Below are 16,475 nucleotides of genomic sequence, written 5' to 3'. Positions count from 1 at the left end.
GGTTGATTTTTGTTCCCACCTTTAGAGGGTTAGGCTTCCCTGTTGATCCACAGCTGATGATCCTCATAACTTCAGAAACTAACAGATTAAATCAGCGTGTCTTTGAAACTCTGATCAGGTCATCATAAGGAACTTTCTCCTCCCCTGTCTTGTTTGTGTATTAAATGGTTAAGTGTCTGACGTTGAACTGACTCTGACCTTCTGTCTGACTCCCTCTCTTCCTTTTCTGCAGCATCGTGGGCAGGAAGGCTCGAGCACTGTACGCCTGTAAGGCAGAGCATGACTCGGAGCTGTCCTTCATCGCTGGGACCATCTTTGAGAACGGTGAGTCAGGCTCTGCCCTCAGCATGAAGAGAGAGAGAGGGTTTGTGACTGTGTAGAAACCTTCTCAGGGAAGACTCAGCGTGTTGATGTTAATTTTCCTGGGATAAAACAGGGATGCTCTTCAGCCACCTCTTTCTCTGACCTATCTGTTGTTTCTTGGGTTTGAAGAAAGAGGAGTGCACAGCAGGTGTATGAAGAAGCTTTCTCCTCAACACTTGATCTGACTCCACACGCTGTAAAGGATTGTTCCCTTTGTCTGATGTGTTTTCGTTCAGCACCTGTATTTAAAAAAGGCTTCGATGTGTGTTTGCTGTGTTTACTCACTCCAGAGAACATCTGAGGCTGACAGAGCAGACAACTGAAGAACAAAGCTGTTTTACATGCAGCTAACAAACAAACAAAGATATGAAGGGTGGATATCCAGTCCACTTTATTTATATAGCACATTCCAAAACAATCAAGTTTAGCAAAGAGCTGCGAGGTCAAATAAGTTCAAACACACAGAACATAAACCAGTCAGAAAATAAACAGCATGAAATAAAAGAATCACGTAAAGAAAGAAGTTAAAAAACACAAAAAGGTTAAATAAAAAATGAATCAAATAAAAACACTAAGAGAAAATAAAAGTCTGATAAAGAACAGACAGAGACAGAGACCACTCCCCCGCTGGGTTTAAAAGTCCTTCATGTCCGGGGCGGTCTAACATCGGGGTTAGCTTTATGAAAGTAACTTTACCCACAGACTCAAATAATGATTTTGGAAAGTATTGAAGGTATTAGATAATTTTATCTCTTTCTTTCCCTCCTCCCCCCTTCCTCACAGAATCATGATGCAGACATTTTTGTGGCCCTTACGCCTAATTTCAGCCTCTCCAACCTCAAGCTGCCAGAACTGTAAATCAGTGTGCCTCCCTGTAGTTCTCCTTGGCTCAACACTCCTAATGAAAACCAGATTTTAATGTTTCTAAAATATTGATGCAGCTTCGCTGGCTGTCAGGCAGAATAACGGTTGATCCAATGGGTTTCCATGACTTTGTATGTCCTGCCACACAGCGTTGGTAAGGATTCCTTTTTTTCACTCATGTCATTTGACAGCACGGTCTGCAGAACCCCCCAGGACCTAAACTGAGTTAGCCGCATTAAGACTGCTGCTTGTTATGTAATGCAGAGTATTGTCATCAGAGCCATTTGGGTCAAAATGTGACCTTGTGGACGTGTAATCTCTGCAGAGCTACGTCAGGGAGTCAGTCTGCTCATGGCGAGCCAGAGATCTCCCAGCTGTCCCTACAGAGTGCCTCTTTAGTGACCAATATTTGATTGTGGTTATGTTCTGGTTAGAGCTGTTACACAGAACATGTTTTCATTCATTCTGAGTAACACAAACCTAAAAGAGATCAAAGTTTCACTTCCCTCAGTTTGATGTGAATCTGTGGAGGAGGAAGATTTACTGTGAGGATGACAAAACACACACCATTAACTTCCTGTCCACTTCCTGTCCACATGTCTTCTTCTGTGGTGGATCTAGAGCATGAAGATATGTTCATTACAAGGCCTCTTTAATTCTGCAGTATTGTTGATCATGCATGTGGAGCTCTGCAGGATGAGACCAGAGAGACGGATCATGTTCACCTCCCGTACTCCTGCTGCAGACTGAGTCACAACAAGAAATGAACAAGTTGTTTATTCGTTCAATAATTACTGAACAACACAGTCCAAACGATGTGTAGGAAGCTTTAATGTGAAGGTATAGATTGAAGATGTCCTGGTGAATATTTCATGAGTTCACAGAAGGTGAGAGTGAAGTGAGAGAGTGACTCTGAAGGTGCTGATAGCTGTAATAAGCTAACTGTACGTGGTGGACGTTAAGACCACACCCCCATACAGAGTCAGTCACCAGCTGCTGAAAGAAGCAGAACAAACTGCAGATAACAAGCAGGACCCCACCCCTAAAACAGGGAGGAGACCAAAAACAGAGATAAAAGAAATGTTTCCTCCTGTCTACTCTCAGCTCCTCCTAAATGTAGGGCACCGGTTCAGCTCAGAGGCTGTCGTCCTCAAAGTGTGTGGGTCAGGTTAAAATCCTACCCGTGACCCTTCGCCATGTGTCTCTGTTATCTAACTCCATCCACTGTTCTGGCCTTTTAATAAATATGTGGATATATTATAATAATGTCCTCTGATTCCCCTCCTCTCTCCTGAGCAGCATCACAGGTTCTCCCTCTAAACTCAATATCTTCATATTTTAATCCAAGAAGCAGAACAATGTTAAATATATATATATATATATATTATTATATATATATATATATATATATATATAAAGCTTCAGCTTCAACTCGCAGCGATGACTTTGACTCTCAGTGTGGTCCTTCATTACCGTAAGGTTTGACTCTGATGAAGAGACGAATCTGAACCAGAACCCGACGTGGCCCCATCATTTAAAAAAAGACAAGTTTAATTGGAACAAATTAGAAGAACACAATCACCAAACATTTTAAATATTACCGACTCCCCTGAGACTTAAAACAGATGTGTGTTTGGACGCAGAGACCTGTGTGAGATCTGTGTGTGATCTGTGTGAGATCTGTGTGTGATCTGTGTGAGATCTGTGTGTGATCTGTGTGTGATCTGTGTGATCTGTGTGTGATCTGTGTGTGATCTGTGTGATCTGTGTGATCTGTGTGAGATCTGTGTGAGATCTGTGTGTGATCTGTGTGTGATCTGTGTGAGATCTGTGTGTGATCTGTGTGTGATCTGTGTGTGATCTGTGTGAGATCTGTGTGTGATCTGTGTGTGATCTGTGTGAGATCTGTGTGTGATCTGTGTGAGATCTGTGTGAGATCTGTGTGAGATCTGTGTGATCTGTGTGAGATCTGTGAGATCTGTGTGTGATCTGTGTGTGATCTGTGTGATCTGTGTGTGATCTGTGTGTGATCTGTGTGATCTGTGTGAGATCTGTGTGATCTGTGTGTGATCTGTGTGTGATCTGTGTGTGATCTGTGTGTGATCTGTGTGAGATCTGTGTGTGATCTGTGTGTGATCTGTGTGTGATCTGTGTGTGATCTGTGTGTGATCTGTGTGTGATCTGTGTGAGATCTGTGTGTGATCTGTGTGTTATCTGTGTGATCTGTGTGTGATCTGTGTGTGATCTGTGTGAGATCTGTGTGATCTGTGTGTTATCTGTGTGATCTGTGTGTGATCTGTGTGATCTGTGTGATCTGTGTGTTATCTGTGTGATCTGTGTGTGATCTGTGTGTGATCTGTGTGAGATCTGTGTGTGATCTGTGTGTGATCTGTGTGATCTGTGTGAGATCTGTGTGTGATCTGTGTGATCTGTGTGATCTGTGTGAGATCTGTGTGTGATCTGTGTGATCTGTGTGTGATCTGTGTGATCTGTGTGATCTGTGTGTGATCTGTGTGAGATCTGTGTGAGATCTGTGTGAGATCTGTGTGTGATCTGTGTGTGATCTGTGTGATATCTGTGTGATCTGTGTGTGATCTGTGTGTTATCTGTGTGATCTGTGTGTGATCTGTGTGTGATCTGTGTGTGATCTGTGTGAGATCTGTGTGAGATCTGTGTGTGATCTGTGTGTGATCTGTGTGTGATCTGTGTGAGATCTGTGTGTGATCTGTGTGAGATCTGTGTGATCTGTGTGAGATCTGTGTGTGATCTATATATGTATTTATATTTATATACATTTATATAAATAAATTATCTAAATATATATTAATGTATATAAATGTATATAAATATATATAAATGTATATAAATATATATAAATGTATATAAATGTATATAAATATATAAAAATGTATATAAATGTATATAAATATATAAAAATGTATATAAATGTATGTCGACGTATATAAAGGCCACATATTCATGGTTCCCCTCCTGAAACTAAATCCATGTCCTTGTTCTCTCTCCAGTCCACTCCTCCAGGGAGCCGGGTTGGCTTGAAGGGACTCTGGAAGGCCGAACGGGACTGATACCAGAAAACTATGTGGAGTTTTTATAGTCCAGGGCCGGACTTCAACTGGACTGGACTGGACTGGAGTTAACCAAACTAGAATTGGCTGCAGAAGACAGAACAGACTTTAATAGATCTTATACTGGACCGACCGGTTGTTAAAGAAGCCGATAGACCGGCTCTTGAAAGTAGACCGTTTTGAATTGAGGTGGTTCAGGAGCGAAGTGGAGCGGACTTGGAAGGGAGACTCATTATTGCACTGGAAAAAAATAAACATGCGTCCAACTGTGGTTCAGACTGTAAATGAATAAGTGTGAATGACTTCTGGAATTCTGGTGATGATGGTGATGTGTTAATAAGCCTGAAATGTGTGTGTGTGTGTGTGTGTGTGTGTGTGTGTGTGTGTGTGTGTGTGTGTGTGTGTGTGTGTGTGTGTGTGAGGTGTGGATTTTTTAGCCCTTGCTTTATCACTTTGAACAGCCGCTGCTTCAGGTCTCTTTAAAGACCCCTGAGGAAGTGGCCTTCACCTTTGGATTGGCTCGTTCTCCTCTTTACTGTGAGTGTCAGAGTGATTGCTAATCTCATTGGAATGAAGCTTTTCAAAGCCGATTTGAATTATTGGGTTTCGTTGTAAAGCTGTTAATGTGTTTTGGAGCACTTGCTGGCGGTCTGGTAATTCAGACTCAACCTGGCTAATGTTATAGTGCTCACAGTTCAGCAGCTGGAGCCTCAGGGCAGATCAGCAGTCAGCACAGGCTGAGGTGGCCTGGAGTACAGTTCGCCCAAAGGTCAGCGTTTGGTTTAACGCCTCTCCCTTCAGAGCCCTCATCAGAGATGTGAAAAATCCCAAACAAGCACCTCAAGCTACGTAAGGTGGAAGTAACATCCGAGTCCTGCTGGTTCACCAGCTTACTTTGTAAACAAGGAGCAAGACTGCACTCTGGCAATCCTCTATTTGAATTCTCATTGATCAGGATGTCGTATTCCATCCATCCATCCATCCATCCATCCATTCATCTTCCTCCACTTATCCGGGTCTCAGGGGCAGCAGTCTCAGCATGGAACCCAGACCCTCCTCTCCCCGGTCTCTTCCACCAGCTCTTCTGGGAGGATACCGAGGCGTTCCCAGGCCAGCTGAGAGATATAATCCCTCCTGTGTGTCCTGGGTCTGTCCTAAGGTCTCCTCTCAGATGGACACGCCCAAAACACCTCCCCAGAGAGACGTCTGGGAGGCATCCAGACCTGATGCCCGAACCACCTCATCTGGCTCCTCTGGACCCAGAGGAGCAGCGGCTCTACTTTGAGCCTCTCCTGGATGTCTGAGCTCCTGACCCGGTCTCTAAGGCTGAGCCCAGACACTTGTATTCACAATCTCGTTCTTTGGGTCACTACCCACAGCTCGGGACCACAGGTGAGGGTCGGAACGTAGATTGACCGGTACACTGAGACCTTCTGGCTCAGCTCCCTCTTCACCACGACAGACCGGTACAGCGTCCGCATCACTGCAGACGCCGCTCCGATCCGTCTGTCAATCTCCCGCTCCCTCTTCCCCTCACTTGTGAACAAGACCCAGAGATACTTAAACTCCTCCGCCTGGGGCAAAGACTCTCCTCCGACCCGGAGAGGGCAAGCCCCCCTTTTCGGACTGAGCCCCACGGCCTCAGACTTGGAGGTGCTGATCCAGATCCCCGCTGCTTCACACTCGGCTGCAAACCGTCCCCGTGCGAGCCGGAGGTCACTGGGACCACATCCTCTGCAAAAACCAGAGATGGAACTGGACCTAGAAATTCTGTCCATGTGGTATTCATGAGCATCAAGTCTATTTATTCTTCACCTTGTTGAGAAGTATAATGACTGTGTTCTGACACTGAGCCTGGATCTTTTCCCTCTGGTTTGAACCATTCTGTGGATTTGATCAGCTGTTGTACTGTAGACATCATCTACAGCAGTAAAACACAGTCGTCTGCATATCGCTAATAAATCTAAAATCTAACACGACATGAAAAACCTTTTCAGGATCAGTGATGTGTGACAGCTGAGCTGCTCTGAAGAACCACTCTGAAGAACCACTCTGAGAACGTCTGTATCAGCTTTCCTTTGAAAGAAGCTGAAATCAGAAAATCAAACGGGAGAGTTTAAAATGTGAAAAGAGACTACTTAGTTCTTCTTATTTATGAGAGAGGTGTGATCTGATCTGTATTCATTCTGAGGTGTTTTATTGACATTGTAAATACATAAACAGCATTTGATAAGGTATAATTTTTTTTAAGTATGAAATTTTATATTTTGTATTTTTAGCCGACTAACTTAATTCTTTTAATTCTGATTTTTGTTGAGCAGATTTTTGTATCTTTAAGTCTACAGCCTTAAATATTCTTTCAGGTGTTTTTGGTGAGTTTGTTGCATTATTAAAGATAAATGTTAAAAACTGGATTTGCCTCACTGGATTGTGTGGTCATTTTCAAAAACACAGCAGGGGTTCAAGAGAGCGCACAAGCTTTCATACCAGGACACTCAAATACATTTCACCTTGTTGTGCTCCACATTAGCAAAGACCGGATCAGATCCAGTCCCCTCTTAAAGACAGGACCGGATCAGATCCAGTCCCATCTTAAAGACCGGACCAGATCCAGAGGAACCTACGAGACAAGGGAGCTCAGGGACTCCAGAAAGGTCTATGGTTAGTAACTTTAATGGGACAGGAAGAGTTAAAGTGAGAGACAGGCAGAGAGAGGAGAGAGAGGGAAAGACAGGATCCCAGTGTGGCAGTCTAAGCCTATAGCAGCAGAACTAAGACCTGGTTAAATTAAATTCTTGTCCTGGTCTTTTTATGAATGAACCCGGCTCACTGCTTTTCATAAGTGTAAATAAATGCTGACTCATTCTAAATCTCTGCTAAGAATAAAAGAATTTCCATGTTGCTTGTAAAATTTCACACAAACAGAAATATAAAAACAAGGATTCGTAGCTGCAGATCTAGAAACTAGTCTTTCTCCTGGCTGCTAGGCAACCACATGAAGCCAACAGGATTCTGGGAAATCACCGTTCAATGCTGACGCTTTCCAAGGAATAGATCCTGCACATGATGTTACATAGGAGCAGCAATCGTTGTGTCTCCATGTTGGATGGTGCAAAAACAAAGTGATGAGACATTCATGTCCCTCAGGGAGCGTCACGAGGCGTTTAGGGCCAACTTTTACAGCCGTACAAAAAACAGGGTCCCCATCAGTCAGGGGTCCCCATCAGTCCAGGGTCCCCATCAGTCAGGGGGTCCCCATCAGTCAGGGGTCCCCATCAGTCAGGGGTCCCCATCAGTAACGGGTCCCCATCAGTCAGGGGTCCCCATCAGTCAGGGGTCCCCATCAGTCAGGGGTCCCCATCAGTAACGGGTCCCCATCAGTCAGGGGTCCCCATCAGTCAGGGGTCCCCATCAGTAACGGGTCCCCATCAGTCAGGGGTCCCCATCAGTCAGGGGGTCCCCATCAGTCAGGGGTCCCCATCAGTCAGGGGTCCCCATCAGTCAGGGGTCCCCATCAGTAACGGGTCCCCATCAGTCAGGGGTCCCCATCAGTCAGGGGGTCCCCATCAGTCAGGGGTCCCCATCAGTCAGGGGTCCCCATCAGTCAGGGGTCCCCATCAGTAACGGGTCCCCATCAGTCAGGGGTCCCCATCAGTCAGGGGTCTTCAGGTTTGTTAGTGTACACCCCCCTAAGTGTTTATTGATCTGAGTGTTGCGTCATGGAAGGGTTTGGACTAATCAGAATCCAGAATCTTACAGAAAGATCAGTAAAGATCAGCCGGTCAAATTACCAAAGTCAAATTCCTCGTGTGTTCAAGCATACCTGACCAATAAAGCTGATTCTGAAATCAAACAGGAAGTGAGGTCACGTTCTGACCTGACGTCAGAGCGCAACAATAAAAGATTTGAGCTGTACGTTAAAAACAGGAAACTTTATTGTGTCAGATGTTTGTGGAGAAATCTGTTCTTCTGAATGTCCACCTTTCCTCCTGTGATGATGGAAACATGAGTCCACACGTCTGAAGAACAACACAGATCACTGAATTCAACATTTAATCAAAGAGGTGAAAATATCGACACTGACTACAGAAGAGGTGTAATACAGAGTAAAACAAACTATTATTCTTTTAAACAAACATTTTATGTTTTTGTTTGTTTTTACATTGGATTACATTTACAGAACTGAAATACGAACCAAACGGACTTCAATGAAAGCCATAGCCAAATGTACCAGTGAAACATGATCTGCCCTTAATCTTTAAAGATAATATTTGCATGTATTTTATACAAAATAGACTTTATCAACCAATATGAGGGTAGTGCAATTCTGTCAGGCTCTGGTAGATTCACTTTCACGCAGAGATTTTTGTTTTGTTTTTTCTACTTTGTGACCAGAAACATCCTCACAGTAATATACATGAGAGCCAAAGTCCAGACCTTTACAAACGAGACCTTCCAAAATAAAAGGAGAAGTACTAGACGTTGGAAAATAAGTGCTACGTAAAATGTAACTGGTTGAATACTTCTGTTTGTTAAATCTTTTTGTTTTATCCCTCCTCTGCTTTGGTCACTCTTACCTCCCACCAAAACCTCCTCCCCTCCCTCCCTCGTCTCCTCCCCTCCCTCCCTCGTCTCCTCCCCTCCCTCCCTCGTCTCCTCATAACTTTAAACACAGTGAGCTTTCATGACTTTCCCATTGACTCGTAGAATTTACATTTACTTCACAAGACAAACATGTTTAACACTTCCTAATGTCTTCAACACGTCTACCTTTATCAAACACAAACGACTCGTTCAATGTACAAAAAGGATCGGGTAAAATAATTCATATCAAAGAGGATCAAGCAGATGTATTCAAAATCACAAAATATTTTCTTTTTTTTCTTTTTTACAATAGATCATTCTCCAAAAGTATTGATATTGGTTAAGGGTTCATCTGTTTCCTGATTTGAAATCTCATTTCTATGGCTCTCGGTCTCCCTTTCACAAGGCCTTTAATCGAACATGTAGCTGAAAGGTAAAAGAGAAAAGGTAAAGAGTATAGAGGTTATGTCTATGTAAAAATATTTTGTAATAAGAGACACTGTTTACATTGCACTGGATATGTCTGCGCTGCTATATACACCTATGGCCGTTTAGAAAGGAGCAGGGGAAGGTAACATCAACACGTTAAAGCTGGTTTTCTGAAGCACCACCACCACCGGGAAACGACTGTAATACTGTAAGTTAACAAAGAGACAGTTCTGTCATATCTTTCCCAGAATAATTAACAATGAAGTGAGCGGTTTTTTTTTACAGCACAAGGCCACAAGAGCGAGTAAAGCGGGGTGAAGCTAAAAGCCTGCACTGTACATGAAAGCAGGCGTGCAGCGAGGGACCGTCCTTTCCTGGAACAGCTGATTAGTGACATGATGGCTCTTCTCGTTAGCGTGGAGAGCCTGCTGTTCCCTCAACACACAGATGAGCGGTCCGCATGGCAACCTGCTACCTGGTCTGTTAACTCCATTCAGGGTTATGCGTGGTGAGGACGAGTACCATTCAGAATAAACAGCTATAAGGTCGACAGGCATAGAGGCGGTTACAAGAAACACCGAGGGGAAGAGAAACACGTCTGCTGAAGAAGAGGGGGGGGGGGTGTTTGTACAACTGTGCTGTCCACGTGTTTCCGTTTGGCCGTCACATCAGCTGGTTCACACGTTTCCAAGTTACAGATGTACCGAGCGCAGAGCGCCGACGTGTCGCACAGCAGCAGAAAACTCTGCTTACCTCGCAATCTTAAAAATACAACGTGTTTGTGCATCTCCATAAAAAGTCTGTCTTATCTCTGGAGGACCACAATCAGGACGTTTACGCTGGTGTAGGTGTGATTCTGAAATAAAGGAGCGCTCTCAAAACAACGTGAGGTTGAATTATCTCGCCTTCACATCTCCAGAAAACCAGGTAGAAAAGAGAGCTAATACATTTGGCACTATTGTATCACATGAGGTGATAGAGTCACTCACAGCCTGAGCTTTCAGAAATCCTCTGAACTGCATCGTCTGAAAAAAATACTTTACCTGCTCCGTCCGTTTAGGGTGTTTTTACATCTCATATACAAAATAAATAGAACTGTTGAATTCTCTTTAAAGCCATGTTGGACTGGTTCATGTCTGTGCAAACACAGAAACCTGATTACACGTAGTGTTGATTTAAATGTTTCAGTGACATACATCTGTGACGAGGATGAGCTGAACAGCGCGGGGATGTTTGTGTCAGAAGGAGGATCAATAAACTCTGATTCATAACTCTCAGATAATTCCAGCCTGAAGAGTCAAAATGTTTCACAACATTAAATTCCAGTGGTGTCCGTTTAACACGAGCTTCTCCAAAGCTCCTTAAATAATAAAGAATCGAGGTTCTTGATATTTCTTTTACATGAGGCGGTCTAAAATAATGAATCACAGATTTGAGAAATACATGAAAGATACGGGCAAACACAGGAAGTGTGTTCTTCTTCTTCTTCTTCTTCTTCTTCTTCTTCTTCTTCTTCTTCTTCTTCTTCTTCTTCTTCTTCTGTCTTTTGGATGCAGTGTTCATCTTTCCACCACCTAAAACTTACACGTAGGATTTTAACATTTCAAGCTGATGTAGAGGTTTTTGTATTTGTACCATATGCTGATTCAGAACAGAGAGCTGCCCACATTAAAAACACTGAAACGGCTGCTCAGAGAGGAAACAGAAAACTGCCGGCATGGAGAAACTAAAACAGAAAGATATGCGGAAGGATGTCAAGGTTTCATTCTTTTGCAAAACAACAACGGTTTATAAAGGATGGCTATGTAGAGCTTCAAAAAGCTAAAAGGCACTGTTTTTTTCCCTTCTCAGATACATCCTGTGTAAACATTTCGCTGAGTGACTGTGTGTGGATACATCGTGTGTGTTAGTGTGTGTAAGCGTGTTCAGAAGAAAAGCATCAAATAAAAGAAGAAGAGTCCTCTCTGTGTTCTTCCTCCTCAGACCGTCTCAGAGAACTGATCGAAAGAGGAGACAGTTCCTCCGTGACGTCCTCTGAAGGAGAAACAGAAAGACTCTCAGTGTCAGAGTGAGTTTCTGACTCTCTGTTCGTCCCCGTCACAAACCAAACGAGTGACGCTCACTACATTCTGACCGAGGGGCGGACACAGCCAGGCGGGGAGCGGAGGAGCTTCAACAGGCTGGACAGTTTGGGATGTGGAGGGAGGGACAGTCATCTCTGGGTGTTAAACACAAACAGGAGAGAGGCAGCCGATCCTGAGGACGGGGCTGTGGACGGAGAGACGTGAAGAGGGGCCCACAGAACCGCCGACATGGTTCCTCTGGAGGACTGAACTCTTCCTTTGAGGTCGGCAGTAAAGTGTCCATCACAAAGTTTAGCCAAGGCGGGGACAGGATTAAGAGGTGGAGGTATTGTGCTCCGAGATTAGGCTGAACGGCTGAGTCCTGGAGAGGGTGCGGCAGAATTCCTAAAGGAGGCCTGGGAAAACAGGAGGAATCAAATCAGCGTGATGGGGGGGGGGGGCAGGAGAAGCAAAGGCTCAGGGCTCTGGGGCGAGCGTGGGGCCCTGGAGAGGTACGCAGGGAGGGCAGAATTTAAGGCATCACAGTTTAAGGCAGTCATTTCTGATGAAACAGCAGAGGCTTGACGCTCCCGTCTTTGAATTTTGGTATCTGGTTACTGATGATCTCCGCCAGCATCTCAGGGAATTCCACACTGAGGGTTTTATTCACAAAGGTGTAGAAACAGATCTGGAGAAGACCCTCCACCATCTGGAGGAGGAGACAAGAGGAAGAGAGACAGATTGATGAGAGTCTGAGAGATATTCAGAAGCTTTCTCTTTTCTGCTTTTACAGGATTATCTGAAAATAAGCCCGATGTCTAAAAACATTCTGTAATAAGAGGTTTTATGGAGACGGAATCACCACGAACATGATGGCACTTAGAGGGATCTGTGAGGGTCTTACACTAATCAGAGGACTCAGCTGAACTCCAAGATTACTCCAAGGAAGCCTGACGGCTCTTAAACATGTTGGAAGAAATGCAAAACACACTGTGACAGCAAATCTAACGGTCGGGAGGACTGTAGCAGACCTGTGGTTGGACGGGTGTTGGACCTGTGTTGGACCTGTGTTGGACTGTGTTGGACGTGTGTTGGGACGTGTGTTGGACCCTGTGTTGGACCTGTGTTGGACGTGTGTTGGCCGTGTGTTGACGTGTGTTGGACCTGTGTTGGACCTGTGTTGGACGTGTGTTGGACCTGTGTTGGACCTGTGTTGGACGCTGTGTTGGACCTGGTTCAGACCTGGTGTTGGACGTGTGTTGGACGTGTTAGGACTGTGTTGGACGTGGTGTTGGGACCTGTTGTCAGACCTGTGTCAGACCTGTGTTGGACGTGTGTTGGACGTGTTGGACGTGTGTTGGACCTGTGTTGGACCTGTGTTGGACCTGTGTTGGACGTGTGTTGGACCTGTGTTGGACCTGTGTTGGACCTGTGTCAGACCTGTGTCGGACCTGTGTTGGACCTGTGTTGGACGTGTGTTGGACCTGTGTTGGACCTGTGTTGGACCTGTGTCAGACCTGTGTCGGACGTGTGTTGGACGTGTTGGACGTGTGTCAGACCTGTGTTGGACGTGTGTTGGACGTGTGTCAGACCTGTGTTGGACGTGTGTTGGACGTGTGTCAGACCTGTGTTGGACGTGTGTTGGACGTGTTGGACGTGTGTTGGACGTGTGTTGGACCTGTGTCAGACCTGTGTTGGACGTGTGTTGGACCTGTGTTGGACGTGTGTTGGACGTGTGTTGGACGTGTGTTGGACCTGTGTTGGACGTGTGTTGGACGTGTGTTGGACGTGTGTTGGACCTGTGTTGGACGTGTGTTGGACCTGGACTCACCTCCTGCATGGAGTCCAGTAGCTTAGTCAGCTGGTAAAAGCGCTGCCAGTTCTGACTGGCGTTCTCTTCTCTCTTGACGATAGCTTTTCCCAGTTCCTTGATGTACGTCATCCGGATCTCGTCGAACACCGGCTGGCTTTTCAGGCCGTCTTTTGGTACTACACACACACACACACACACACACACACACACACACACACACACACACACACACACAAACAAAAACACACACACACAAAAGAAGAGAGCGTTAATGCTACACAGCTAACTCAGGACTTTGAGGATTTGTAGTTTGAGTGTTTCCATGAATCCAGCGTCCCTCTTTGATTTAAAAGGAAAACCTCAGAGCAGATCTACTGTCCTCCTGACATGGAAGCACGATGACACAGCTCTTTCTTTATACATATAATATATATATTTATATTTATATATATATATATAAGCTGCATGCTCTGCCATCTGTGCAGCAGGTTCATTTAAACATCTGTCTCTCTCTGCTCTTTGTCTCAGTCTGAGCTCTATCCTGTCCTCTGCTGCAGCAAACAGCAGCAGGCATTAAACCCTCATTAAATCTCACTGTTTAAGACCCCGACCAGGACCCTTAGGAGACCGGGCTAAATGCACTCAGATGCACGCACACACCTCCGAACCAGAGTGCGGTAGGTAGTGGAAAATATGCTAAACTAATGCCTGCACCAATAACTCCCGGGGAGCGTGTTCCCTGACCGGTGAGGAGCTAAAAAGGAGGGCAAAATATTTGGCGGTGTGGATTTTGAACACTGTGGACACTTAAGGCTAAAAACCACTGATAGCTGAAACAGACATCAGATATGCAGTCGTCACAACAACTGTGTCAACACACGGCAGACTCTGTGTCAGTCTGGTGCCTGGCAGAGCGCCCAGCAAAGCCACAGTGACTGGCCCAGAGATTGTGCAAAGCCACAGAGGGCAGGATCCGGGTGAATTACTGTCCCATTTACATAATCAGATAAGTGGGAGACACCGCCATGAGAGAGCTCTGTGTGCATGCTCAGTTTGAGCCCAGAGAGAGAGTTTGTAAAGTGCAGAAACACGGATTGATTGATCTGCACTGGAGTCTGGATTTATGAGCATCTCTCTTATTAAGTTTTAGGTGTCCAAGGGAACAGACACTTCCTCGTCTGACACTGGACGTCACCTTTAAACGGCCTCGTAGTTTTAGTTTTCACTGAAATGATGAGCCTTACATTCAGACAGCTGAAATCAGTCACGCTGACCTGAAAGCATTTCCGCCCCTCAGGGGAACAGATGGAAATAGCTCCCAGGTACGAAAACGGGATGGAAAAATATGGGATGGAAATGTCATTTCCTCCACATAACGAGCAGATCACCACTAAAGTGCATCCTCTCTGCAGAGGAGGAAGGATGGATCCTCTGCAGAGAAGAGCAAAATCTACATAAAGGAGACGTTTCAAAATACCTTCTTGTGATAGAAGAGGAGAAGTGAGGATGACTTTTTGTCCTCCGTTTACTGATCTCTTTTTTCTACCTTTAGGATTTTTTACTGCAGATCAAAGCAAACTGAAAGACATGTTTAAAGTGTTGAGGGTATATACTTCAGCTGGAGTACGACTAGAACGAGAAGAGAGAGAACTTCTCTACACGACTCCTTCTTCTGACCCACAGAGCTCTCAATGATCAGACGCCTTCATATCTTAAAGAGCTCATAGAGACCTGTTCCCCCTTTATGCTGCTATAGGCTTAGACTGACTCATGGTGGATTAAGATGAGATCAGACTGAGTCCTGTCTGTAAGATGGGACTAGATCTGATCCGGTCTTGCTGCTGGGTCTTTGTTAATGATAGAACAGGTCTAGACCGGCTCTGTTTGGAAAGAGTCTGAGGAGAAAGTTTGTTGTGATTTGGCGCTTTATAAATAAAGATTGATTGATTGAAAGTAAGCAAAATAAAAAAGGCTCCAGAATAAATGTTGAGGATGAATTCAGAAGACGACGCTCTCTGAATTTAATTTGCAGAAAGGATAAAGTGAAAAGGTTTTATTGTGATGAGTTTTCATTCTGCATGATTTAACCAAACAGCATGCTTTATTTTCCCTCCCAGATCAGACACTGTCAGTTACACTCAATTAAAGACAAATTGGACATGTAGTGAGTTTTAATCAAACTGTGGAAGGTAATCTATGAAACAAGTCTGCTCCTGTCTCTGTCTGTGTGTGAAGAGGAGCTCTGTGCAGCGTCTGTTGAACGAGACAAACAAACTGGAAGAGGTGAGAGGCTGTTCTGAAACAACCTTTGTTTGGATGGATGAGCAGCAGGAACTCACTTTTCCTGTTATGTAGTCGTTTGAAAGAAACAGTGAAACACTGAAAACTGAGAGGTTTTGTTCTGTTTTGACGTCTTTGAAGAGAAATGTCTGATGTGCGTTAAAAGAACTGTGACAGCTGAACATGAAGATACAAAGACATCATCAAACCACCAGCAGACTAATGGCCTGATGCAAGACCAGGGTTTTTAAGTCTGATACTGGAATGAAAGCTGAAGGGAAGTCCTTGATAGGATCAGAACTCATGTCTGCTGCTGGGTCTACTTTAACCCGTATCCTGTATAAACATGGACCAAGTCTACCTAACGTCTGCTGTCCAGACATCAGCATCTATGACGCATTAGTTTCACTCGCTGTCACTCCATCCTCCGCCCACAGATCCAGAGTCTCTGACTTTGTAATGAAGAGGAGGTGGTGGCGTATGACGGCTGATACAATATTAAAAATCACGGCTTCATGCAGTTTGTTATTATTCAGAGAGGAGTGTTTCCTTTACCTGTGCTGAGCAGTAACAGGACCTTCATGCACAGGTACTCGTCGTAGGACACCTGCAGCCGAACAAACTCATTACAGATCTTCAGCATCTGCTCACACTGGTCAGTCATGAAGGGCAGCTTCATACGATCCCTGAGGGGAGGAGAGGAAGGAGGAGAGGAAGGAGGAGAGGAAGGAGGAGAGGAAGGAGGAGAGGAAGGAGGAGAGGAAGGAAGAGAGGAAGGAGGAGAGGAAGTAGGAGAGGAATTAGGAGAGGAAGGAGTAGAGGAAGGAGGAGAGGAAGAAGGAGAGAGGAGGAAGGAGAGGAGTGAGGAGGAGGAGGAGAGGAGAGGAAGGAGGAGAGGAAGGAGAGGAGAGGAGAGGAGAGGAGAGAGAGAGAGGAGAGGAAGGAGAGGAGAGGAGAGGAGAGGAGAGGAGAGGAGAGGAGAGGAGAGGAAGG

General features: G+C 45.0%; 1 protein-coding gene and 1 long non-coding RNA gene across 2 annotated transcripts in view; one reads left to right on the top strand and one right to left on the bottom strand.

Annotated features, from left to right (window-relative positions):
* The first annotated feature begins 230 nt into the window (after positions 1-230).
* LOC117813353 lies at positions 231-4,584 on the top strand. Its single transcript, XR_004631399.1, has 2 exons — positions 231-324; positions 4,254-4,584. It is a non-coding gene; the product is annotated as an uncharacterized LOC117813353 (long non-coding RNA).
* Positions 4,585-8,230: 3,646 nt separating this feature from the next.
* Positions 8,231-16,475, bottom strand: part of LOC117812656 (glucocorticoid receptor-like) — a 60,705-nt gene continuing 52,460 nt past the window's right edge. Inside the window, exons 9-11 of the mRNA XM_034683562.1 lie at positions 16,038-16,168; positions 13,221-13,378; positions 8,231-12,098 (exon numbers count right to left, since the gene is read on the bottom strand). Coding sequence (XP_034539453.1) covers positions 11,946-12,098; positions 13,221-13,378; positions 16,038-16,168 — 442 coding nt within the window. The 3' untranslated portion in view covers positions 8,231-11,945. The remainder of the gene's footprint in view (positions 12,099-13,220; positions 13,379-16,037; positions 16,169-16,475) is intronic.

The sequence above is a fragment of the Notolabrus celidotus genome, chromosome 5 (assembly GCF_009762535.1).
Source record: "Notolabrus celidotus isolate fNotCel1 chromosome 5, fNotCel1.pri, whole genome shotgun sequence".
NCBI lineage: Eukaryota > Metazoa > Chordata > Actinopteri > Labriformes > Labridae > Notolabrus > Notolabrus celidotus.
The sequence above is the reverse complement of the archived record's forward strand: the minus strand, read 5'-3'. Positions and strand labels throughout refer to the sequence as shown.